The 23,184-nt window shown below is 50.0% G+C and overlaps 11 protein-coding genes across 11 annotated transcripts; 6 read left to right on the top strand and 5 right to left on the bottom strand.

The window, feature by feature from the left end:
- Positions 1–1,013: 1,013 nt before the first annotated feature.
- On the top strand, positions 1,014–2,066 carry K444DRAFT_626627 (uncharacterized protein; the record flags this gene model as incomplete). The annotated part of the gene is made up of 1 exon (XM_024882680.1): positions 1,014–2,066. The coding sequence occupies one exon, from the start codon at positions 1,014–1,016 to the stop codon at positions 2,064–2,066; it is 1,053 nt and encodes a 350-aa protein (XP_024740451.1).
- Positions 2,067–3,636: 1,570 nt separating this feature from the next.
- K444DRAFT_609751 (uncharacterized protein) lies at positions 3,637–5,024 on the top strand. Its single transcript, XM_024879632.1, has one exon. The coding sequence runs from the start codon at positions 3,918–3,920 to the stop codon at positions 4,920–4,922; it is 1,005 nt and encodes a 334-aa protein (XP_024740452.1). The 5' UTR covers positions 3,637–3,917; the 3' UTR covers positions 4,923–5,024.
- Positions 5,025–5,424: 400 nt separating this feature from the next.
- K444DRAFT_323031 (uncharacterized protein) lies at positions 5,425–6,172 on the top strand. The gene has a single exon (XM_024871892.1). The coding sequence runs from the start codon at positions 5,533–5,535 to the stop codon at positions 6,043–6,045; it is 513 nt and encodes a 170-aa protein (XP_024740453.1). The 5' UTR covers positions 5,425–5,532; the 3' UTR covers positions 6,046–6,172.
- A 1,348-nt stretch (positions 6,173–7,520) lies between these two features.
- Positions 7,521–8,682, top strand: K444DRAFT_522608 (3-hydroxyacyl-CoA dehydrogenase; the record flags this gene model as incomplete). Its single annotated transcript, XM_024874221.1, has 3 exons — positions 7,521–7,793; positions 7,871–8,213; positions 8,330–8,682. 3 exons carry the CDS (start codon positions 7,521–7,523, stop codon positions 8,680–8,682), a joined length of 969 nt encoding a protein of 322 aa, XP_024740454.1.
- A 186-nt stretch (positions 8,683–8,868) lies between these two features.
- K444DRAFT_641353 (uncharacterized protein) lies at positions 8,869–10,073 on the bottom strand (the record flags this gene model as incomplete). The annotated part of the gene is made up of 2 exons (XM_024884616.1): positions 8,869–9,852; positions 9,900–10,073. 2 exons carry the CDS (start codon positions 10,071–10,073, stop codon positions 8,869–8,871), a joined length of 1,158 nt encoding a protein of 385 aa, XP_024740455.1.
- Positions 10,074–11,373: 1,300 nt separating this feature from the next.
- K444DRAFT_609758 (uncharacterized protein) lies at positions 11,374–12,379 on the top strand. The gene is made up of 2 exons (XM_024879633.1): positions 11,374–11,618; positions 11,684–12,379. Exons 1-2 carry the CDS (start codon positions 11,508–11,510, stop codon positions 12,104–12,106), a joined length of 534 nt encoding a protein of 177 aa, XP_024740456.1. The 5' UTR covers positions 11,374–11,507; the 3' UTR covers positions 12,107–12,379.
- Positions 12,380–13,406: 1,027 nt separating this feature from the next.
- K444DRAFT_661009 (uncharacterized protein) lies at positions 13,407–15,413 on the bottom strand. The gene is made up of 3 exons (XM_024886527.1): positions 15,294–15,413; positions 14,231–15,235; positions 13,407–14,179 (listed from the first exon to the last, which is right to left on the bottom strand). The coding sequence occupies exons 2-3, from the start codon at positions 15,089–15,091 to the stop codon at positions 13,628–13,630; spliced, it is 1,413 nt and encodes a 470-aa protein (XP_024740457.1). The 5' UTR covers positions 15,092–15,235; positions 15,294–15,413; the 3' UTR covers positions 13,407–13,627.
- Positions 15,414–15,556: 143 nt separating this feature from the next.
- Positions 15,557–18,424, bottom strand: K444DRAFT_323195 (kinase-like protein). Its single transcript, XM_024871893.1, has 4 exons — positions 17,260–18,424; positions 17,039–17,205; positions 16,645–16,959; positions 15,557–16,596 (listed from the first exon to the last, which is right to left on the bottom strand). The coding sequence occupies exons 1-4, from the start codon at positions 18,158–18,160 to the stop codon at positions 15,874–15,876; spliced, it is 2,106 nt and encodes a 701-aa protein (XP_024740458.1). The 5' UTR covers positions 18,161–18,424; the 3' UTR covers positions 15,557–15,873.
- K444DRAFT_522559 (caib/baif family protein-like protein) lies at positions 18,182–19,746 on the bottom strand (the record flags this gene model as incomplete). The annotated part of the gene is made up of 5 exons (XM_024874218.1): positions 18,182–18,687; positions 18,744–19,248; positions 19,305–19,431; positions 19,482–19,513; positions 19,564–19,746. 5 exons carry the CDS (start codon positions 19,744–19,746, stop codon positions 18,182–18,184), a joined length of 1,353 nt encoding a protein of 450 aa, XP_024740459.1.
- Positions 19,747–19,919: 173 nt separating this feature from the next.
- Positions 19,920–21,694, bottom strand: K444DRAFT_651166 (uncharacterized protein; the record flags this gene model as incomplete). Its single annotated transcript, XM_024885688.1, has 4 exons — positions 19,920–20,223; positions 20,328–20,828; positions 20,879–21,186; positions 21,682–21,694. The coding sequence occupies 4 exons, from the start codon at positions 21,692–21,694 to the stop codon at positions 20,014–20,016; spliced, it is 1,032 nt and encodes a 343-aa protein (XP_024740460.1). The 3' UTR covers positions 19,920–20,013.
- Positions 21,695–21,919: 225 nt separating this feature from the next.
- K444DRAFT_522389 (uncharacterized protein) lies at positions 21,920–22,999 on the top strand (the record flags this gene model as incomplete). The annotated part of the gene is made up of 4 exons (XM_024874202.1): positions 21,920–21,974; positions 22,033–22,189; positions 22,239–22,881; positions 22,934–22,999. 4 exons carry the CDS (start codon positions 21,920–21,922, stop codon positions 22,997–22,999), a joined length of 921 nt encoding a protein of 306 aa, XP_024740461.1.
- Positions 23,000–23,184: the final 185 nt, after the last annotated feature.

Genomic DNA, 23,184 nt, shown 5'->3' on the forward strand with positions numbered 1-23,184 from the left:
TGGCGGTAAAGGAGTATTACATCTTGAAAGTGGATGTAGTGGGGCGAATTGGTTTGAATTAGGACTTGGAGAGAAAACTAGAAATTGAGAGACACGTTTCGGTTTCTGTCTTGAATAGATTATTAACAATTTTCCTTTCTATTTAATGGAGGTTTTGAACTCTGCTAGAATGAATCCTCTTTTTGTAATGCTTGACGAAGAGCATTTTTAAGAATGTAAATAGGTGCTTACGAGTAGGTTCAAGGATTCCAACAAAGCCCAAATAACAGGATTCCACAGGCCCCCGACTTGGGGCTCGAATTCTTAACTTGAGGTTTATTGGTTATTATCATGACCTATTTTCCAACGCATATGATAAAAGCCGTGGGGATGGGTTTGTGGCTGTGCCACCGGACTGCATTATGGGATCATCCACCCTATCGATAAAACAACTGGAACTTCTACCACTCGGCAGACAGCCCTCTCACACTCTGGGTGTGTCTGTCCAGGTAATTTAAACATCCAATGCAAATAAAACTGTCCAACCTATCCGTTGACAGGGGGCGGTGACTCACCTTCGGTCGTCAGGTACAACTCTTTGTTACTTGTTGAGGAGAAAACCTGCAAACACATACATTTCCAGCTGCTTTCGCACGCACCGCAACTTAGAAGGCTGATGAGAAACATTCCAGAGTTACTTATTCCCCTATTTTGAGATACACCTTGGTTTCGAGGTACTAAAATATTAGATTTGTCCTGTGGGAAACCAGAGCAATGAGGTCGAAGGAGACAGCATGCAATGTCACATCAGAACTCGGAACAATAATCAAAGGAGATGCCAAAGATTTATTCAAGCCAGGCAATTTTTAAAGAGTGGCCCGAACAATGTGTTGTTCAAAATTTCGTGTTACGAGGATCCATCCGCGTTTTTAAATGGTTGTTTTCCTCCAAAACAGCACCAAAAGATAGGTATTAATCAGGTCCATGCTTTACCATTACATCTTTAGCCTAGATTAGACATTCAGTCTTTCACAATGTGTCAACTACACACAGAAACCCTCTTCTACGGATGTTGCCACAGCGCTTTCGCGCAAACTACCTCGGAGCTCTGCAACTGTGGCAGAGATCTGTTCATTATGAAAGTAGAGTGGGACCGAATTCAGAATTGCCCTCATTGCGAAGCAAAGAAAGGTAGCAAATGGACTGTCCTGAAGCACCTGACCCGTGAAGAGTTCGCTGTCAGAACCGACTCTGTGCGTCGTTTCTTGGATTTTCGCAAGTGTCAACTTGTTGTTGCCCAGGGCGAAGGCCCCGATTTGTTCGGTAAGGCTGCAGCTAAGATTATTATACGAGAAGACTTCGAGGCTGTTGATAGGCTGGATTGGGACAAGGCAAGCGGCACTCCCATTCCCCTAAACTCTCGGCGAAAGGACCACCACATCGATCGATCCTACTTCATCACTCCAGAACTCAGGATTGTTCCAGCAGGGAAGATCAAACCTCACCAGGACAGTTGCGGGATATGTCTAGGCTCTCTCACATCATTTGATCCAGAAGAGAGTTGTTCAGGGCATGGGGCACGGAAGCTTCCTTGCGGTCATATCTATGGACGACAGTGCATAGTAGATGCACTTACCAAATCATTGGAGAAGATCAAGCGATGTCCTCACTGCCGCAAAGAATTCAGCATTAGCAAGGCACGGCACTACTCGAGCCGTCATTATTTTATGAAGAGCATAGATGCCGTCGAACGGAATAACGGGCAAACAGGAGTTCTTGCAGTCTGCGCCCTCTTCCCTCTCTTCCTTGCAGTAGCAATAAGTATGAATGTAGCGCCAAAACTCAATGTGGATTCTGAAGACAGAGCTCGAGGATATTCTCGGTGGAAGAGGACTCTATTAGCGGTGGTAATCTTGGCAACTTGGCCCTTGGTTCATGTTGCTTTCGCTGTACTCGCAGTTATCGGGTACTTAATACAAGTCCCCCACAACCACAATCCTCCTAGTTGGCTTTTACTAGGATTCGTGCTTGGGACTATCGCCACGTACGCTCTGCTGACAGTGTACTTCCCTCTCCCCACAGCATAAATATTTTAAAGAGCCAGACCCTCCCAGCTCTATCAGATAGGGAATTTTTTTGGTTAGCAGCCAAGAGCCTTAGTCTCACAAAAATAATTTGATAATACTATGGCTATGAACCTACAAAACCTCCCTCCGCTTTGACGTGATTGCAGTAGAATCCACGAACCACAATATGTGCTTTGCATATGTTCTCTTCAGAAACAAACCATTTTAAAGCCGCGAGATAATTTTAATTGCACGATGTCTTTATGGCCCTCTCCCTGGACCCTGAACAGTTGTTCTTCTGGCGAACAGGACACAGGTTTTGATACAAATTTGGGTCTGCCACCATTTACTCCCCAACAACGCCTTCGTAGCTGCAACCGTGCACATTTACCAAGATGTGTCCAACCCATATAGAGACCATGTTCTGGCAATGTCGCCATACTTGCTTCACACAAAGCAGTGCACAGGCCTGCGTGTGCAGCAGAGATCTTCTCAAAATGACGATGAACAAACAAACATGCCCAAGATGCCAGGCAACTGGATATCTAGAACCAGATGATACCATGTTCATGGAGGGCAGACAAGGCAGACTGGCTTCGTCGTCTGGCAAACTTCCACGCCGCCGGTGGCAAACTTCATGGTCAGCTCATCGCACCTCCCGGCGGTTTTGGTCATGTCTCGGAAAGAGATATCATAATAATGCTGTCGAGTGGACCAGTACCCTTAGACTACCAGTATATCAACTTTCTGACCGACTTCTGCGATTTCGATTCCCCAGAGGCAAAGGCAGCCCCACCCGGATTGATCCATCCAGACGACGATTGATGTGACATCCGCTGGGGATCCCTCACTTCACTGGATATTGAGGATTCCTGCTCTGCTGGCCACGTGTACGGAATAAAGTGCCTCGAACGTGCATTTAAGACTGGAAACAACTTGGAAAGGCAAAGCACGTATCGATGCATTTACTGTCGCAAGGTATACAGGCTTTCCTTCGCAAGGTTTTTATCTCTGCATCCCTTCTAGAAACAGAGTACTAAGAGACTCTCGGAGAACACTGTGACCGAATACCATCTAGTGGGGTGCTTTATGCTAATCTTGCTACACCCGTATGTGTGTGCTGTTGGCGTATCCATGGACATCGGAACTAAGGTCAATGTCTCCTCCGACCACTGGCTTAGAACTACTTCGAGGTGGTTGAGAGTTTCGCTTTGCGGTATTGCTCATTGCAGCTTGGCTCTTGGCTTTTCTGCGTTCTGGTGCCTTATATGGTATCTGTACCTCCCGGCTCCTTTTTGGATCAGGGCGCAGATTGCTTCATAGTTACGATCGCCATCTATTCCTTCTTAAGTTTTTTCCCTGCACAGTTGCTCCTCGAGAATTGAATGATCACCTCAAACCCCTGGTGTGGGAATCCAGCAATTCTGAAATTGATCCATTAAGATTGTGTCGGGGGAGATTGGGATTATCTCGAAAAGAACTCGTGAGACAGTCAGGCAAAAGAAAGGGTAACCTCCCCACACGTAGGCGAGTTGACCGGTACATTATGTATCCACTAGACTTTCTTAGCTAACTAATGAAAACGATGCATCTCAATCTATTCCTTCCACATAGCCATGGCAAAATTGAGCAGATAAAAGTGAAAGCAATGAAGATCAAAAACACGCATGAGTGAAAAACAAAGAACAATGGGACTTCCCAGAACAAAACCATTGTTTTTTTCGCATCTTTGAAGAACTCACCCCATAAACCTCGGCAACCCTCCTGTCCCCCAGAAAAACAGCGCATAGAAGAACCGTATACCTCCCATCCAGACCTTCCCGTCCCCATTCCCTTCCATTCTCGACCTTCTGAACCCAACCGTGCATCAAAATGTGCCGCGTCCACACAGAGCGTTTCCACTGGCTCTGCGCCCACTACTCCTGGCTCACAGCCTGTGAAGAAAACGGCTCCTGCAGGGGATGCAGAAAGCAACACGCTTACCGCCTGCAGATTTGCTATAATTTCGTCTGTCCTTCTTGTCGAGGCTCAGATCCTAACATCCACGAACCGCAAGACGATGGCCTCCCCATCGAAGCCAGGACAGGCGAGGATAGAAAATTATTGGAGGCGTATAAGGGCCGTGTGTATCGCCGCGGCCATGAAGCTGAAGTAGAGAGAATATCCCTCGAAAGAAGGGTGCAGGCGTACGATGATGCGTACGGGTTGTACCAGAGAGCTTACAAAGCGCGCATCGGACCGGCCATTCGTAAACCAGATCCCGATTTGGTTGGTGTTTTGGCTGCCAGAGTGCCACCGAGATGTCTCCCGTTGCAGTTCCTGCCAAACAAGTATCTCACTGACTCTAGCGAGTTCTCGTCCCCAGCTATCATGGTTGTTTCACCCGGCCTAATTCCGCGAGATTTGGATAAATGTGGTGTTTGTTGGGGAAGTCTTGTTGGGACCGGCGATGCGGCTTGTGAAGGTGGGCTGCCGAGAATGCTGCCTTGTGGACATATCTATGGCAAGAAGTGCATCTCGAAGGTTTTCGAGCAGATCAGCTCTTGCCCGTATTGTACTAGGAAGTACACAATCCGACGTCGGGGCAAACAGCGAATGGACCCTGTAAATGAGGTGATCGACGGACTGATGGAGGATCCGCGGCTTGAGCCCGAGTGGCTTTTTGCGAGGAACGTTGTGATGAGAATACTGACTCCTTTCGTTTTGGCTGTCGTGTTGACGATGGATGTGGGCCCGAAAGTCGGTGCGAATGGGAGAGAGATGTTGATCGGACGGGCCAAACTGTCAGTGAAGATAGGCGTGTGGGCGGCTTGTATTGCGCTTTCTCCAGCCATGTACGGATATCTTCTTTGGGTTTATTGGACTGGACATCATTAAATGAGCTCTCGAGATAGCGAGTAGACTTTACATAGCCTAGGAAATGAAAAATTATGTGAAAACCAAATGAAAGCAACTTATCTGACGTAAAGTGAATGTTCCAGGCTCTCTTGAAACATCGAGGGATGCAATTATTAGAATGTCCTAAACTATCGCTGAACATCGAGGGAGGCAACTTTCAGAATGTCCCTAGCTCTCGTCGTATAGTAAGGATAAAATCCTGAGAATATCTCAACCCCGCCATATACAACCAGGGATACGATTCTTGGATTGTCCCAAAATCTCCTTGTGCATTCAAGGGTAGGGGATCGACTTGACCTCTATATACCAATGCGCTTTTGCAAAATGACAGCGCCTTAGTGCTTGTGAGTCCGACACACCAATGTTTGTGCATAACTAGTTGCCGCGGATCGAAGGGGAGAGGTACAAGACAACGTAAACTCGCGTGATACGAAATATTGCCGGTCGTTGGTTTTCCGAGGCGTCGAGGGCGCGAGTATATGAACAAGTGACGCACCCTGACCACCACCAACGCTTCCTCCAGGCAACATCCCAAAGGATTACCGAATTCCACCCACAAACGCCGTAATCGCACCGAGAGTCCCAAAAGATGGCCTCATACCAAATGAAGATCATCTTGAAGGTCCTCTTCCTTCACGTAAGTTTGCCATGCCCCTTTCGCCTTCGGTCGCAAGCTACCAACTGCATCCAGCTTAGACACTACCCATTCTCTATCCATGGCATCGCCGTCCCCACCAACGCCGTCGAGCTCTTGACTTCGAAGCTGGTCTGTGACCCTATTGAAACCCACCTTACGCTCGCCATGCACGGTCTGCTCACCTGCCTCAACACCGGCAAGCACCTAAGCATCTTCGACTTTCTGGTTGATTCCTACGTCGCTGTCGCCATCCTCAACGATCGCAACTGGCAGGACGATAGACCCACCGCCACGAACGTCCATGTCATGTTGAAGCGCATTAGAGAGGAGGTGATCAAGCTGATCAAGGCTCTGGTCGACAGACACGCCGGTGTCTTGACAGGCAATATTATGGACGTCGATGGCACTTTCCCTGTAAGTACATTGTCCCTCGCCCTTCTGCAATATTTAGAATCGAGCGACTGACCCCCGCTAGGCGGCCACGAGAGCTGATTATAACAGCATGGATCCATTCGAGGTGTTGGGTATCAAGAACCACATCCAATACGCCGTAAGTGGTGCCTCTCGTTATTCGTCCTAGGACAATGTCCCAAAACTCCTGGAACCACCGGATTCGAGCAAAGCCTGACTCCCTCGTTACCCAGGTTATCTCCGAATGGAAGGATAAATTCTTGGCTGAGGTTAAGGAGCATTTCGAGGCGGAGGGCCTAGAGGAGTGCTATGAGGCACTGTACCCTGAGAGCGAAAGGCAATGAGAGGTCTTCTATGGATGGAATTGAGATACATATGCTTGGAGGTTCTGTGAACAAAGGATATGATACTGCCTGCTGGTTGGGTCAAAACGCCACAGTAGCTTTCTGTGTATCAGAAATGGCACTAGCCGGTCAATGAACAAAGCCAGCTTCTCAAGGATAAGTCTTCCATGACGGCCTCTCCATGGCCATATTTCCGTGGCACCTTCCCCATAGTTCCTTCGCCGTAGTCATGAAAGATCCACTGTTCCTTGACAAGTCTCCCATGACAACTCTCCTCCACGGAAAGACAATTGTGCAATTCCCCTTACAGCACTGAAACAAACGTCCGAAAACAAAGAAAGTCAAGCAATGCGGTTCAGTCCACAAGAGCACTTGTGCTTGCAGATCTCTCCTCTCCTCCCATGTGCCCAATGCACCCGGTGTGTTTCCAGACTTGATTTGCGTCACAGGCTTCATGGACAGTCGTTTAAGCGGAGTCAGTATTCAGACGGTTGAGCGACAGATGATCAAGCAATATGTCAAGCAATTGGAACGTTTATTGTACAAAGAAGAAGCTACAAGTACAGAGGTGGTCGAAATAAACGATCGTCACCTAGCGTCTTTTAAAAGCGGCGAAGCGCGTGCAAAGGCGGGGTCGGCCGCACGAAGTGGGCTGATGATGAGACGACCTCATGCTTTCATCCCTCCTGGTCCATCCAGATCACATCCTGTTCCTGCATGTCCCGATTGTGCATTACTGACATGACATCTCATGGGCTGATGTAGCGCTTCCTCGGTAAGGATATTTCTGTCCCATGTTTCCATCTCGTCTTTCTCTCTTTCTTGCTTCTCTTCTATCGTCATCGACGTCGAGCAACAGCATCAATGGCAGCAACAATGCGCATCTCCTCTCAAGTTTGGCCAATCTGGCTCCCAAGAGCAGTAGCTCGGGCTGAGCACCGAATCCTGAACACAAGCCTCTTCTCCGCATTTTCAAAGCAATCCATTCCACCGGTCCTCTTCTCAGCAACCTTTCGGACTCTCCTCTCGCAAACGCAACCAGCGGAATCAAATACCACGAGCTGGCCATTCAGACCTCCCTCAAAGCTCTACCATTTGAGCTCTCGGCAACAAATCCGAGCATTCTCAACCCCTCCTACAAGTCCACCACCAATCCAGCCTTCCCACGAAGAATCTACACTCCCAATGTGGACACCACCAACAGACGCCCACTCAAAACCGGTAACAATAATCGGAGCAGGCGTGCTGGGACGAAGACTGGCAACCCTCTGGTCCAGCACCGGCAGACCAGTAAACCTCTACGACCCTTCTCTCCCAGCCCTCGAATCCGCGACAGCCTACATCGCAGACGCACTATCCACATATTGTTCAGAGCAAGGGACACACCCCGGCCACGTACACTTCACTACCTCTCTCCACGACCCCTATATCGTAAATTCCTGGATGGTAATTGAAGCCGTACGTGCATTCCTTCTCTCCCCTACTCTCAATTTTCCATGATTTTGCTCTTCAGGCAATACCAACTCCCCGTCCAGGCCCCTGAAGACCTCGACCTCAAGATCTCGATCCTCGGACGGCTAGACCGCATGCTCCCCAAATCCACAATAATAGCCACGAACTCCGCCTCCTTCCGCTCAGGGGAGCTGGTATCTGAAGTCCGCAACCGTTCTCGCGTCCTCAACACCCTGTATTACATCCCGCCCAGAAACCGATGTGTAGAGATGATGAGCTGTGGCTACACATCCCCGGAACTCATCGCCTTCCTCCGTGCTCAGATGGAAGAGATGGGCATGCTACCTATGGTGGTAGGCAATGAGAGTACCGGCCTGATATTCCCCCGTATCTTCGGCGCGCTGAAGCGCGAGACTTTGAAAGTGGGTCTATGCCTGTCCTCAACCATCCCCCCTTCCCTCTCCCCCTTCAAATACCCCCTTTCCCCAACTCACCTCCAAACTGATCCCTGCTGACATCTACTGTTCATGTATTATCCTCAGGCGCCGCAACACCCACCGAAATCGACACGCTCTTCACCGACTTCTTCGGTGCCCAGAAGGGGCCCTGCGCGATGATGGACGCGGTTGGCCTCGACACAGTCGCCAAGACCGAGCGCCATTTCTTGGCTGAGGAGAGGGGAGAGGAGGGAGAGGTGTTGGGGCTGGAACTCGAGGGCAGGGTGCCTGGGTACCTTGCTTGGCTTGAGGCGGAGTTTGTTGAGAGGGGACGGGTGGGAGAGAAGAGTGGGGAGGGACTTTTGGTGGGGAAGGGAGGAGAGGAAAAGGGGGAAGGGAAACATAAGCCGGGCGAAGAGGTGTGGCAGGAGCATGCTGTCGATTTGTCTTGTTTGTGAGGGGTGACTTGCGGCCTGGGTACGGCGTCAGGTGTTGGGAACGGAGCGAGCATAAATGGTCGGAAAATACCGTGTAAATGGGCATGGAATAATGACGGCAGACACAAAGTCTTCGAAATATGATTCTCTAAAAGTAATTGCCTGTCCTGCACTGCAGTCATCTCACAATAAGGGCATCCATCACCATCATCTTTTGAAAACATAAAGCTCCGACCCAATGAACGCCACATAGCCCCCCAACAATAACGGACCCATCCACCGCCGGCCACCCATAAACACAATAATGGCCAATACCAGGGAACAGGTCCACGCAGTCCATACCTCGAAGCCTAACAACTCATCGCCCAGCTCTCTGCTATATTCTCCCTCGCCCTGCGAGATAAAGAGCACACCCAAGCAGAGAGTGAGGAGGAAGATGTTTGATCCAGCTGTGGTAGCAACCAACATGCCGCTATGCCCCTTCACGCCTTCGAGTGTCGAGTGAAGCTTCTCTGGGAGCGTGGTAGCGAAAGCGAGGATCGTCATGCCAACAAGAGTGCCGTTCAGGTGGAAATCAACCGCGAGGGCGCTGGCACTGTGTGAGAGAACGTAGCCGGATAGAGAGAGAGCCATGAGTCCAACCACAAACATCGTTAGGTGGTAAACGAGGCGGTACTGTGTTGGCCCTCGGGTGTTCTCTCTTATGTCGTTTATGAGGGTTGATCTCCGCTGGTACAAGGGGCGTGGGGAAATCGGGGAAATCGGAGACATCAAGGGTGACACTTCAGATGGAGGGACTTGCAGCGTTGCACTGTAGATCGAGATATTCAGTCTTGGACGTTCAGCCTCGTTTGGTGTCTCTTCGTCTTCGCCATCTTGCGGAGCAGTCAGAAATCCCTCGTAGACTGCTGAGCCCATGGAGAACAGATATATCGCGAAAAAGACCAGGAAGAAGATCCCGCCGGTGAAATCCAGACGCCCGCCATATGCTAGCAGCGTGAAGACAGTTGTGACCAAGAACAATGCCCCAGCATATATCTTCGAGCTGCGATCGAAGACGATGACGTGCTCGGGGAAGAGGAGGAGTCCGAGGGCGAAAGCGCCTAGGATGTTAGAGATGGAGGACCCGACTACATTGCCCAGGCCAATGGAGGAGTGATTCTGCAGGATCGATGCCACGACGACAGCGAGCTGGACAAGTTAGCAAGGTTTGTTTATTGGGAGAGGGTGCCAGGTACCTCTTCCCATTCTGATCCTGCTATGAGCAGAGCCACCAGCGTCTCTGAAACGCCAGCGCGTTGTGCGATGATTTCACCGTGGTCGATGAAGAGGTCTGCGCCATTTTGGAAAACGAAGAGGCCTGAGATTAAGCAGCAGCTATTGTAGCCGATGCTCTCCCAGTTCCACTCCATTGCGGTATGCAGGGTTGCTCATGATCGTGGATTCATCCCGACATCAAGGAGGGGTTTGGTTGTTGGGAGTCAGAGCGAAAGCTCCGGGAAGTGGCTGGTTCTGCCATTGTGGAATCTTGAGGAAGGGTCGAGGGGAGTAGGGAGTTCTTGCTTCTCTTGGGTTCTGCTTCGTCGACTGCTGATGTTCTGGTCGTTGTTGGTAACTCGAGGTTGTCGACCGCTCTTGCCTGAAGTCTCAAGCCACAGCGGATCCTTGTCAGCGATGTCATCTCAATTCTTTTGAGACAACCCCACAGCTTTCTTTTTCTTGCCGTCATCAGGTATCAAGGGCAGACATCGCCGGCGCTATTGTCGACAAGATCGTTCCAGCTATGTAGCGGACGTCTGTTGTTGATTGAGTCGATTAAGCCCTAGAACTTTACAATCCCCAGAACAGTCAACTGGAATAGGGGAAATAATTTCCGCATCCAAGCCTAGGCCTAACACAACATAGTTCCGGATCAAGAAGGCCAAGATACCAGAAGAACCGAGAAGCAGAATAATGAAGGGATCCAAGCCCTCTTCGGATGTCGCCCAGCCATGTGCTATATCAAACGGCCCACGAGAATGCCGACGAGGCTGCTCACGAACGTGCAACTATCTGGACGGAGAGCCGGGACTGCGAAGAAGATTTCTTGAGACAGGATGTTGAAGGTCAAGGTAAAGCAAAAGAACAGCGGGGTGATCGTTCTTCATTGAAGGCTGGATGCGCGTGGAGGAGACATTGACTTTTCGCCGAGTTGACGTCTGCTGATGGGGGAAAGATGGATCTGCGAATCGAAGGCTTGACACGGGTATCTGGTGAGGGCGGGGAGATGCCGTTGGCTCAAAACAACGGCCAGTTCCAGCAGCAGCATCTTGTACTGTAGGTGATCCTCCATTGAGGTAGCCAGTTGTTGGTTCTGTTGGTTCTGGACAATTCGTTCCTGGCTCTCCTGCCGTGTAACATTGCACGCATCCGCCCTGGACGTTGTGCCGCTTCCCATCCCTGCAGTCGATGTCATCTTTTGATTTCTTTTTCTTAGTGACCACACATATTAAGGCCACGCCTCACCAGCGTCATTGTCGGCAAGGTCGACGAGGGGCTTGCCAATGGGATGGCATTTGCACGCAGCTGAAGTCTGGCGAGCGAATCGTGTCATGCATATCACCTGATATCTCATGTCATTGATCTCCGCAGGGCGTGAACGTCCAAAAGGGTTCAACAGCATATCTCCCTCCAAATGCTTGCGAGTCCTTCTCTCGCAACCTCACCTTCGTACTCATATCGTCAAATCGCAGATCAACAGCAATACAGCCTTTATTTCAGAGGAGCAGAAGGTGCGAAGTACTTGATCATCACACTCGCTCCGAACCTAATCTCACGGCAGCGATTTCTGGGTCTCAATCAACATAATGGCCGCAACGTCGATGGAAATTACTCCCCAAAGGGTCACGGGCGGTTGTCTATGTGGTGGAGTGCGATATGAAATAAACTTCTCACCTGAGCACGATTGGATGCATGGGGTGAGTTCTTGCTTCGAGAACCCCTCAATGTCATTCTGAACAGCAAGGACTGACCGCACCTCTAGCCTCACACATGCCAATGCACCCAATGCCGAAAGAATTGCGGTAGTCTCGTATATAACTTCCACACTGTGACGGCTTCGGAAATCACGTGGACCTCGCAAGCAACATATGCAGAATACAACTCTTCTCCAGGATGCTATCGAGCTTTCTGTCAGAAATGCGGTTCTCCTCTTGCCTGGACAAATCACGGGGTGAACACTGATATCGAACTCGCTGTTGGCACCGTTGACGAGCAGTTCCTGCTAGGCGAACGGGATGCCGAGGGCAAGTCTCTTGGAGCACATGGCATCGCGCTGGCAAATCCAGAAGCAGACCATTTCTATGTCAGGAATGAGATCGCTGGAGTCACGGATAAAGTTGCTTCGTCAGGGACGAGATTTTGGAAGGGAAGCAAGGAGGGCCCGATGGCAAAATCTGCGGGCTGAGGACTGGCTCGTCGATCAACGCACTTCGGTTGCGAGCTGTGGCTGTATTACAAATTCGGGGACAAGTTTCTCATCTGCCGCTATTCGAGACATAAGCACGCCTTCGACAGTTGTTGTCGTTTTGGAATTATTCTTGTTTTACATGGAGTTTGGAACCTGCAAGTCGAGACCCTCGAAGTTCGCGATGGAAATGCTGTCATGTAACCTTTTATTGTATTCTGATATAACTAACCTGTTCCATCTTTTCACAAATTGAAGAACTTATATTCGGGATCTTTCGCTTCTTTATTGTTATGACTATGCAAAGTGAGTGAACGCTATTGGGTTGTTGGCTTGCTTCACTTCTCGAGGTTATCAACGCCATCGGGCCGGTAGTTGTATTTGCTCCTCACATATCGACGTTTCCTCAGCCGACCCCGCTCTTTAAGTCTTTGGACTTTCATAAAGTCGTATGAAACGGCCAAGGCATCCGAAGGCTGTCCCTAGCTGCCCGGCGTTTCTCCTCCTGATCTCAAGCTTTGGCTCTGGGCCTCGAGTGCCGGTCATTTGGTCGGATTGCCGGAAACAGCTGTTCAACTTTGTCCTATCCCAACCCGTTAACCAATGGTGCATTATATATTCTGATACCGCTCAGATTCTTCGGTGCAATGCTTCATTATAACTTACAAGCAAACCCACTAGCGAAAAGCCTCACTCTCCTCTCAAAACTTAGCTGTAAAAAAAAATCAAATTTGACAAAGTTCTAAAGTAAACGTAAGTTACACAATTTGTGTATTTGAAAGGGGAGAGAGGAGTAACGTACGGCTGGGTTTAGACACTGAAAAGTTTGTTATTTTGCAATATACGACCCGAACTGCGTACACATCAGACGAAACAAAAACAATTCAAAAAAAGGAAGATACCCTCTATTTCTGGGCGGGCTCAAGTCGACTAAACGAAATGTTAGTTATGTTAAATTCAACAAGTGAGAGCGGCTTACAGTCGTGTTTTTAGACAGTAAAAGTTCGTTATTTTGTGATATAGGACTCGAAATGCAGGCGGAAATGTCGAAGAGCTTCGATTACGGGGAGGTTCATATTTGATTGTCCTGTGAAGACTGGTACAATGGAATTTGGTGATCGGGAGAAATGTCCATATCAGATTGAACTGTAAAGACTGGTACAATGAAGTTCAGTACAAGACCAGGAATGAGGAAAAACAAGATTTGGGAGACAAATAGGACCGAGTCGCTCGACCTAAATATGAGCATAAAGCACCAATTTCACCACACATTCACTGAAGGGAAGGAGGACCTTCAATTCTGAGCAACACAATTTTACTTTACTAGTTTTACACCGAATTGTTTTCATGTCAGAGCTGCGCCCCGACCAGAAGCCGAATGGGAAATGCAAAAAAACGAATCTGAAACTTTACTTCCTTCATGAACCGAAGAAGCTAATGCAGACTCCCCCACTTCACCCTCTCAACGCCAGAATAATCAAAACAAGCCACCCTCGAAATCGTACACCACTACACCACCACTCAAGCACCATTAACAACAATGCCGTTCTCTTCCGTCTTCTCTCCATTCTCATCATAGACCACATGACTAAATGCCTCAAAATCGCCGCTATCGACTAACCACTCCAAATCCTCTTCGTCTGGGCCGAGCTTCGCCATCAGGCCGTTGCCCGCTTTCGGGTATGGCGGGCTAGCAGGCGTGCTCTCGCGGCTCTCTTCTCCGCCTTGGGCGGCTAGTGTTGGCGGTGCGGAAGAGGCATGGGTGAATGAGGGCTGGGAGAAGGATGATGATGCAGGAGGTGTTTGGCCGGGTTGGATCTTGCGGATGAAGTTTATTGGTGCATTTGGGTTGGCTTCGGCGCGGGAGAATAGACCAGCAGTAGAAGTTGCGGAGGGGGGAAAGGGTTGTTGTGGGTAGACGTTTGTGCGGTTTGGAGCAGTAGCCGAGGAGGGACGTGTTGGGGCATTGCTGGTGGTGGCGGGGAAGATGGGAAGACTAGGGTGAAGGACTGTGGCTTGCAAGAGGAGAGAGACTAATTGCTGGTGAGAAAGGGAGTTCAGGTATGCTCTTTTCTATCCACTGTCAGAATGCTCAAGGATGCCAATAAAGATGGGGATGTGTACCTCGTCAGCGCTCTTGCCTTGCCAGCTGACTGCTTTGGCCGACTCAGGTGTCTTGGACTTGACGCTCTTCTTTCGGCTGCAGTCTGCGCAGAACCATTGGGAGAGCTCGTCTTTGACAGCTTCTTCCGAGACGACTGGGTCGTGACACATTTGGTGCCAGCCTAGGTTGCAGCCATCGCAGAATACGATCATGTTACTTTGGGGACTGTGGCCTCGGCCGCATCGCTTGCACAGGGCTTGTTCCTGAGTTCTCTTTGAAGGGGCTCTTCTCTTTGACGAATTCTCGTAAGCTGCGGGGACAAACTGTGCGGGCTTGTTGACTTGTCGTCCGGACTGTGTGATCTTCGGCAATTCAGTAGCTTCCTCAGAAATATCCGAATCAGAGTCTCCGCCAAGCTTGGACATGTTTTCGTCTGATTCCTCCGTGCTTTCACTCTCATCCTTAACTCGCTTTCTCTTTGTTCCGGCTTTGGCTTTTGGCTTTCCAACTCCTTTGCCCTTTCCTCCACTTGCAGATCCAGCAGCACTACCGGACGGGGTCGCAGATGCTCTTTGTGCGGCTTTGCTACCAGATCCACCTCTGCCTCGCCCCGTATTTATAGGCGTAGTTGGCATCTCCATGTTTAATGTAGTCTTCATGCCCATCAACACACTGCGCCTCATGTCCTCATATCCTGGTGGTGTGCCCGTGATGCCAATCGAAGACAGAGACGACGAGCCGCTCACGCCAGAGTTGATGCGCTTAAGGATCATCTCGGTGGCAGCAGAGAACTGCGGAACGTATTTGGGAGGAGATTCGGACATTGGAGTGTCGCTGCTGCCGCTCGCAGCGGGGGGATTAGAAGGTCCATCAGACGCCATTGTGTTGGTATCGGGATCGGGGTCGGGATCGCTTTGGAGATCTGGCAGTTGTTTGCGCCGGAGCTCGCACAAGCTTCACCGGACACTAACAGCGATCAATATCACCTCAGTGATGTAGAGCTTGTGTCGAAGTTGCAGCCTCAGCTACACCGAAGTCAATTGGATTGTTCCTTCTGTCGGAAGAGCTGCAAGAGACTCGTACCTCAGAAACAAATGTTGCGGGCGTTACCGAGTATCAATCGCATGCCATTGACACCAGGGAAGTCGTCTTTGGTATCGCGGACGGACTGGTGACCAAGATCTCGATGGATGGAGGTCCTGGAGATGTGTTTGTCTGAGAAGCACAGAAAGAAGTCATATGCGACGGCAAAAATGAAGCGATCCCGGCACGTGATACCAACATCATGTGACCAGACTAATTTCCAATTTCTAAAGGCTTCCTTCCTTTTGAACTTGCTTTGCAAACGCGAACCCACACGCACACCTCTCTGACTTGTATTTGGATGCATAATGATATGTATTTCTCGCTGCATACATAAAAATCTCGGTTCAGCCACTGCCACCCATTTTCCCGAGCGCTTATTGATTCCCCAAGCTCAGTCACGGATCGCAGTCCATGTCAAAGAATTCCTCGCCGTAACTCCAAAATCCATACGAAAAATTCCACTCAACGCCTTTCGATTTATGATATATGGTATCATATGCTGCTTCCTCATCTTTCTGCAATTTAGTGCTCGGAAGTCAATAACCCCTCCACCTCGATCACACATGTTGTCCAACAACTACACCCCTAGGCCCTCCACAAATAATTCTCGACTTTGCCTTGTACTTTCGAAGTCCCCACGAAACCATAGCTGTTTAGCAAGCTCCACAGGAGTTACTCTTTCCTCGGGGAGAAAGATCAACGCTTCTCGCAGCAGCATCTCCAGGCAATTCGCTTCGACGAGAGAGATTGTCGTCCCTGTAGGCTCGAGGAACTCTGCAATACTAAGGGTGACGGGAACGGCCATGCTCTCAGGTGCTGGGTCAGAAATTGGCCTTTCCGCAGGAGGGTCAACCCTCGTTGCTGGAATTGCAGGAACACCTGTCGAGATCCCTTCCGACGCGATGCTTTTCTCTCCACTTTTGGCATTCGAGGAACCTGAGGCAACCGCTGATCCGGAATTGTTCTTGTTTGATGACCCAGATGTTGATTTCTCATGGCTAGAGCTAGAGCTTGGAGGCTTGTTGATTTGTTCGATTACGTCGGCAGCTTCGCTCGTCGTGAGCTCCTCCACAAGTGCAACCAGTCGATTGGTACTTTCTCGATGTGCCTGAGATGCTGTCGGTACTTGCTCGCTTTCGGTTTCGATGACAGTCTCGTGCTTGAGATCGTGGTTCTTGTACAATGACGGATCAGAAGCGATATCTCCGTCGTGCATTCCAATCTGCATAATTTGATGATGCAGATTTCCTTGCACAGATTCTGCCATCTCCCCACCCACTTGAACTTCGATATCATACCACTAATAAAAAGGTCAGAAAGGCATGAGTGATTAGTTGAGATCAATTACGTTATGGCCGTCCTCCCATTCCACCCACCATTTCTCCGGAAGCCTTCCAAGCATCTGTACCATCGTCACAAGAACCTGGTCTCGAGTTGGAACCCCTCTGAACCTGAACAGGGATGCACCTGTCCGGATTTCAAAGATCGTACACCCCAAGGCCCAAGTGTCCGAATTTACGCTCCTAGGACTACCAAAATTGAACTCGGGAGCGCAGTAAGCTATCGGGGTTCCGATGTCCACTGAGGAGTGTTCTTGGAGAAACGCAATGCCAAAGTCGATGATCATGATCTGATCGGAGATCCATTGAGGGTCCACCAGCTTCTAAAGAAGGAGGGCAGTCAGTTGGTGCCTGATTTTGCCGAGTGAAGTTGGACTTTCGACTTGGAATCAATTGACTTACCATATCGATCGCACTGATCGTATATCTAGGGCCAGATAGACTGTCTACTCCTTCTACCGCCCGGTGCAGATCTTGGGTCCGAGGCTTGCCCAATCTCTCGTGGATTTGCTCGACCGTCCATTCATCGATGTTGGCAAGTTGGAGGAGGATGTTCGCGGCTGTGAAATCTGATTCCAGCACGTTAATATCCGCAATGTTCACTCAGAGAACACAACACGTACCTCCGTGAACCGTCCCTGTTGAATGGATATAAGCTAATCCTTCTGTAGCTTGCAGCGCAACTTTCCTCGCTACCCCACTCCTAAGCCGTCGACTCCCACTCGTCAACCCAGGACATTCATTGAATTGCTTGATACTCGGGCCCCCTACCTCACTCACAACACAAAGGTGGTGGCCATTCGGTCCATCAATCCAAAAATGATCCAGCATACTCATCACAAAAGCTTTGCCCACGCTCTCCTTACTGCTTCTCAATCTCCTCAAGATTTCAACTTCAGGACAATCACGTGAAAGCCTGGCAGCCAGGATCTTCAGCGCAACATATCTCTGACGAATCTCATCTCTCGCAAGCCAAACGGTGGCAAACCCTCCATGTCCAAGCTTGTGAATGACGGTGTATCGCTCTTTCTTGAAAGTATCGTTCAAATGCACGGGATGGAATCCACCAGTTCGGTAATTCAACGTTTCGATGCGGGGGGCCCGGACTGACATTTCGACGGCAAACGTGCAGATGCAGATGCGGGGACGAGATGCGGTTATCTGGAAGGCATTTTCAATTCCCTTGACATTTGATCGAGAAACGGGAAATTCGCCATGGTGGGTCGTCCACTGAGGTGGGGTGTCGAAGATGTAGCCGGTGACTAAGCCATGCCTCGATATGGCCGCCGCCCTTCGCCAGATCGCCGATCCAGCAAAGAGAGAGGAAAGTATTGGGATTTTGTGCAATGGCTGATTTTTAATACTAGAGAGGGTAGTGCGTTGTGTGAGGGTGTGGGCACGGGTTGTTTTGGTATAATAGGGGAAAAGGGGGGAAGCGATGCTAGGCCGGAAAACTGCCTCGCCGCTTGAAGGTCGCTGAACATTACTCGGTCCGGCACAGACCTCCCATACATACAATCTCATTCTTCTATAGATCTATCAAATCTATCGTACAGCTCCCTCAGCTTTGAGCTTCTTTATCTCACTCCCACTCAGTCGCAAAACATCCCGCAAAATCTCATCAGTGTGCTGTCCCAACATCGGCGGCACGCTCCGAATACTCGGTTTACTCTCGCTGTACTTCACAGGCGTATTAACCATCTTGATCGGCCCGCACCACTCATGCTCCATCTCTTTCACCATGTCTCTTGCTAACACATGTTCATGGTTCAGCGTTCCTTGAATATCGTTCACTGCTGAATATGGCAGCCCTGAGCCTTCGAAGACGTCCAGCCATTCTGAGGTGGTTTTGGTCTGGGTTATGGCTTCGATTAAATCGTCAAGTTCCACGCGGTTCGCCACGCGGGAAGTGTTGATGGCAAACTTGGGGGAGGTCTTCCATTCGGGATAACCGAGACGGTCGCAGATGATTCCGAAGAGACGGTCGTTGCCGCCCCCGAAGAGGATATCGCCATCCTGGGTCTTATAAGCTCTGTATGGGACAATCGATGCTATTCCACATTATCAGTCCAAGCTTTTCCCTGCCAAAATGGTGTGGAACGCGCACGATGAGCAGTCCCCCATCGCCCCTGATCCTTCTCCCCACTAACCAAGCAACTGCTCGCCAGATTCGCCAGCGTCGCAACCTGGCAGTCGCTCAGCGCAACATCGATATGCTGGCCCCTCCCACTCTTACCCCGCGCAATTATCGCGGCCATGATACTGTTACTCGTGTACAACCCCGTTGTCAGGTCGGTCACTGCGACGCCGACTTTCACAGGTGGTCCGTCCCGAGAACCGGTTATGTGCATCAGCCCCATCTCGGCTTCGACCATTACGTCGTAGCCTGCTCGATTGGAGTAGGGCCCTGTCTGTCCGTACCCGGTTATGGATGCGTAGATCAGGCGGGGGTTTATTGAGGAGATGGTGGCATAATCGAGGTTGTATTTTTGGAGCGTGCCCGGGAGGTAGTTTTCGACTAATATATCAGCTTCGGCGGCGAGCTTGTGTAAGATTTCGACGCCGGCGGCGTGTTGGAAGGAGAGCCCCAGGGACTTTTTGTTGCGGTTTACCTGTGGAGAATTGGTCCGTTGGGGTTGGGGAAGGAGGAAGAGGGGTATATACACACGGCGAAGAAATACGCGCTCTCTCCTGCTCCTTCTTTGCCTGAATCGGGGAGATATTTGGCGTATGGTGGGCCCCATGCCCTTGTATCGTCGCCTCGAGTGGGATGCTCGATCTTTATTACTTCTGCGCTGGGGGTTGTGAGTCGTGGTGTTTGAAGTTCGAGGGGTGGACGACCTACCCCAGATCGCCGAGGATTTGCGTGCAGTACGGCTAGGGCAGACTCAGCACGTTTTCTATAGGATTTAAAGAGGAGAACCTACGCCGGCAAGAACCCTCGTCATATCCAGCACTTTGTAGCCCTTCAGAGGGAGCGTCATATCGTCCGCGGCGACCTCGGCAAATCCTCTGCGCCGGACGCTGTAGATCGCCGAGCGCATGCCATTGGGATGTGAAACTGCTCGTGAAGCTCGGAGGAGTGAGCGAGGAAATATTGATGGTGCCATGATATGTACAAAGAGATGTCTGGGTGGAAGAGAAGCTTGGAAGAGGAAGTGTAATGTTGCCCCGCTACCCCAGATTTCTCGGCTTATTTTCGGGCCGGGCGAAAATGGTTTCATCCCAAGTCTGGACGAGGGACAACCTTCACTTTTCCATCACAAACATGGATTTTATGTGTCGTGATATTGCTCAACCAACAGCTCTTTACGCTACTGTGAGAAAAGAGCCGTTCCAGCAATGTCTTTCAATTCTTTCACGGAGCCCTCCTCAATCTATATAAAAGCCTTCGTTCTCTTGAATTCCCACACTGATCCTGCCGAGCCGCTGGAAGGCAAGGCTGTATATCCCAGAACTCTTTCGATGAATACCAACACCGCCATTGCGGATACCTCTCTGAATCGCTCTGTCTCCAGTGTTAAGGTGTCGTGGAGAAGTCCCAGTCCGAAAGCCGATTCGTGCAATTTGATCTCGACAATAGGCGGCTGGATCGAGTCCATCATCAGCACTAATTCTTGGCCTATCTTTCCATCCCTCATTCTACAATCGGAGGAACAATGTTATAGGTTTGGAGAACGGGGATACTTACTCGGTCACTTCTCCCAGTGTCTCCTCGACACCATCTCTTCAAGTACTGGTCCAGGCTGGCCAGACTGGGTGCGTGACTTCCTTGGATGACAACTCTTTGTCTGCCTTCCTGTTTCACCACGATCCAGTACGGTGGGCTACGTGTTAATTCTTCTGGTCTTGGGATTCTTGCGAGTTCTGGAATCACATCTGGTCCAGTGTCTTTTGCCCCGGGTGGTGCCTGCTTCTGGCGGGATGGAACCACGGTATGGCTTTCTGGAGACCCGAGATCGAGGTCAGCCCAGTCTTCCGCATCTTCGGGTGCCAGTATGCTGGTGCCAGCTGGCTCGTCTAGCTCCGTAGCACCCAACATAGGAGAAGGAGCGAAGAGTCTCAGGAGATCGGAGGTGAAACCGGCCAGGACAGTACTCTCCTGCGGTATTTTTCCCTTGGGGAGTGCGATGACGAATATGGATTTGTTCGCATCCCATGCTGTGACTGGACGGGTCGATTTCCCCGAGACCTGTAACTTATATTAATGTTTGAATGAGCAAGCTGTGGACTGGAAAGTACCTCGATCATGAGATCAAGTCTATTGACATGTGTCAGAGCATCCAGCAACTTCTCGACTGCGTCTTCATTTTCCTCGCTCTCCAACCAAGACATGAAAGCATCGCACCAGTTAATGATGACTGTCGCTATACTTGGTACGAACGTGGCGTTGTCGGGGTAGAAGGCTTGCAGTGTCTTCCACAGCATCAGCCATTCCGGGTCGAGGGTGACCGGGTAGCCCAGAACCTCTTTCACAGCTTCTTTTTTGAGTACGAGCGGTGATTGTGGAGATTCGATATGGTCACGAATATTCTGTCGAATGCGCGTAGCTCTGAGGACAATGTCAGTAAGTAAATCGCGAGCTTGGGAACCTTGAGAAGTCTCACAGAACAGGTTGGCTTGTGCTTGCAAATGCCATAGCGGTGTTTCTCAATTTGGTGGATTTTATGAGATATTTTTGTGATTAATAAATCTGAGGGATTTGAAAAATCCCCTTTCTACTTCTGCAGAGCTTCGGAGCTCGTTGAGCTGAGGGGTGGTGAACCTGTCCCGTTCCGTGTGGAAGGGATGGCACGGACGTCCAGCACCATTCAGGTCCCCTGAATCCTATTTCAGGCTAGTCGGCAAGAAGCGAATGCCACAACACGGCCGTCTTTGTCTTTGAAACCCGCTTTTTTTTTGGCCTTCCTGTAATCTTCCTTCAGAAAAGCCTTCGAAATCCTTAAATGTCATTTTAGTTGCGGTCAGTCCTCTACAAGGTCAGAAAGACACGGCACCGCTCTGCTCATTCGCTGGGAAAAGTTTCCTGCTCCGTGTTATGCCGCCTTCAAACGCCATAGCACACCGCCCAGGGGGTCCGGCAAGGCTGAGTACAGTCTGCCTTGATGTTGCCTTGACGAGACGTTGCTAATCAAGGGGTGAAGAACGTCACATGGCCAGGTACCTCGGATTTATATAAAAGGTGCACTTTCATCCTGAGCGAAACCAAAATTCACATCTGCTCCTCTTCAAATACCCAACAATCTTCTTCTTCACGTTTAAAACCAAAACAAGGCCGTGATCATGTCTGCCGATAAAGCCCCAGTTGAGAAGCTCCCTCTCACTGCTCGCAAAAATGGTAAGTCAATATCAAGCTCTCCCACTCCTCAGTCTACATATTAATCCTGGTCATCTAGTCCGAGATGGCTGGGAGGCCAAGAAGGGTGCCCTCGAGGAGCAAATGCTGACTCTCCTCGGTGTCCCGTGGAAGTTTGAAGTCAATGCGCTCGCAATATATCCCTACGCCGAGGCAGATTCCTACGGCCACAACTCGCCCGGCGATTGTATCTTCGCGTAAGTCCCCAGCCATCCTACCAGAGTCAATCTAACAATTAAAAAAAAGGTACTTTGATGCCTTCGTCTGGTCCCTCAAGAACAGCTTCATTGAGTACCACGGCGACGCTGGCAAGGAAGAGCTCAACACCGTATGCCCAACCCACACCGTGACTTTCCTTGCATCTCCCAAGTTCTCCTACTGTGGCTGCGACGTCCAGGACGGCCAATTCCGTCTGCTCTTCCACCCAGAAAAGCTGGGAACCAACATCAGTCACGTCGGCGAGAAGATTGCAGAAGCACTCTCCACCGCTCCTCAGCCAGAAGGTGCTTCCACGCTCAGCTACGCTGCACGTCACTCCATCAAAACTGAGTACACCACCAAAATCATCCCCATGCTTGAAAAAGCCCGCACCTTGCTCCAGAATCCAAAGCTGGAATTCCAGCCGGGATTTGAGGCTCTGGGTGAGAAGCTGAAGAATGGAAAGGATGTGCGTGATGATTGGGAAACTAATCTTGGTGACTTTGCACGGAAGTATTATGAGAGCTTCATTGATGTGCTGGAGAGGGAGAAGTTTGGAGAAGATGAGATGTTGAGAGAAGGGCTTGAGGAAGGTGTCCCGAAGGGAGTTGTGCAACTGAAGCTGGTTGATGTGTTGAAGAACGGGGGGTACAATGAGACTGTGTTGGATGATGGAGTTTTGAGCATTCAGGTGAGTTTCGTTTATCATGTTTTGAAATGCTTTGCTGACTCTGTTGATGTAGACTACCCCTGATCGATGGGGAACGAACATCCACTATTCTTGCGAAAAGCTGGTTGACCTCTTGTAACAAGCATCAACCCAGGCACCAGCCAGTGTATCACGCTTGGAGGCTATATTACGCAATGATGGAAGGTGTTGGGGGAGGAGCTAAAGGGGAGACCTCATTCAACCATGATGACTCATACAATTCCAAGTCCCCTTTCAAAGTTCCATTATTCTCAGTTCACCGCTCAAATTCTGTCCGTGCATCAC

Source organism: Hyaloscypha bicolor (assembly GCF_002865645.1).
Source record: "Hyaloscypha bicolor E unplaced genomic scaffold K444scaffold_50, whole genome shotgun sequence".
Taxonomy (NCBI): domain Eukaryota; kingdom Fungi; phylum Ascomycota; class Leotiomycetes; order Helotiales; family Hyaloscyphaceae; genus Hyaloscypha; species Hyaloscypha bicolor.

Excerpts from the sequence above, each read along its gene's own strand:
- K444DRAFT_609751 (XM_024879632.1), top strand. The coding sequence starts at position 3,918 with ATGTGCCGCGTCCACACAGAGCGTTTCCACTGGCTCTGCGCCCACTAC.
- K444DRAFT_323031 (XM_024871892.1), top strand. The coding sequence starts at position 5,533 with ATGGCCTCATACCAAATGAAGATCATCTTGAAGGTCCTCTTCCTTCAC.
- K444DRAFT_609758 (XM_024879633.1), top strand. The coding sequence starts at position 11,508 with ATGGCCGCAACGTCGATGGAAATTACTCCCCAAAGGGTCACGGGCGGT. Across the intron at positions 11,619-11,683 it reads AGCACGATTGGATGCATGGG|CCTCACACATGCCAATGCAC; the intron begins GTGAGTTCTTGC and ends CCGCACCTCTAG.
- K444DRAFT_661009 (XM_024886527.1), bottom strand. The coding sequence starts at position 15,091 with ATGGCGTCTGATGGACCTTCTAATCCCCCCGCTGCGAGCGGCAGCAGC. Across the intron at positions 14,180-14,230 it reads AAGGCAAGAGCGCTGACGAG|AAAAGAGCATACCTGAACTC; the intron begins GTACACATCCCC and ends GACAGTGGATAG.
- K444DRAFT_323195 (XM_024871893.1), bottom strand. The coding sequence starts at position 18,160 with ATGAGATTGTATGTATGGGAGGTCTGTGCCGGACCGAGTAATGTTCAG. Across the intron at positions 17,206-17,259 it reads AACAGGGACGGTTCACGGAG|ATTTCACAGCCGCGAACATC; the intron begins GTACGTGTTGTG and ends TGCTGGAATCAG. Across the intron at positions 16,597-16,644 it reads AATGGGAGGACGGCCATAAC|TGGTATGATATCGAAGTTCA; the intron begins GTAATTGATCTC and ends CCTTTTTATTAG.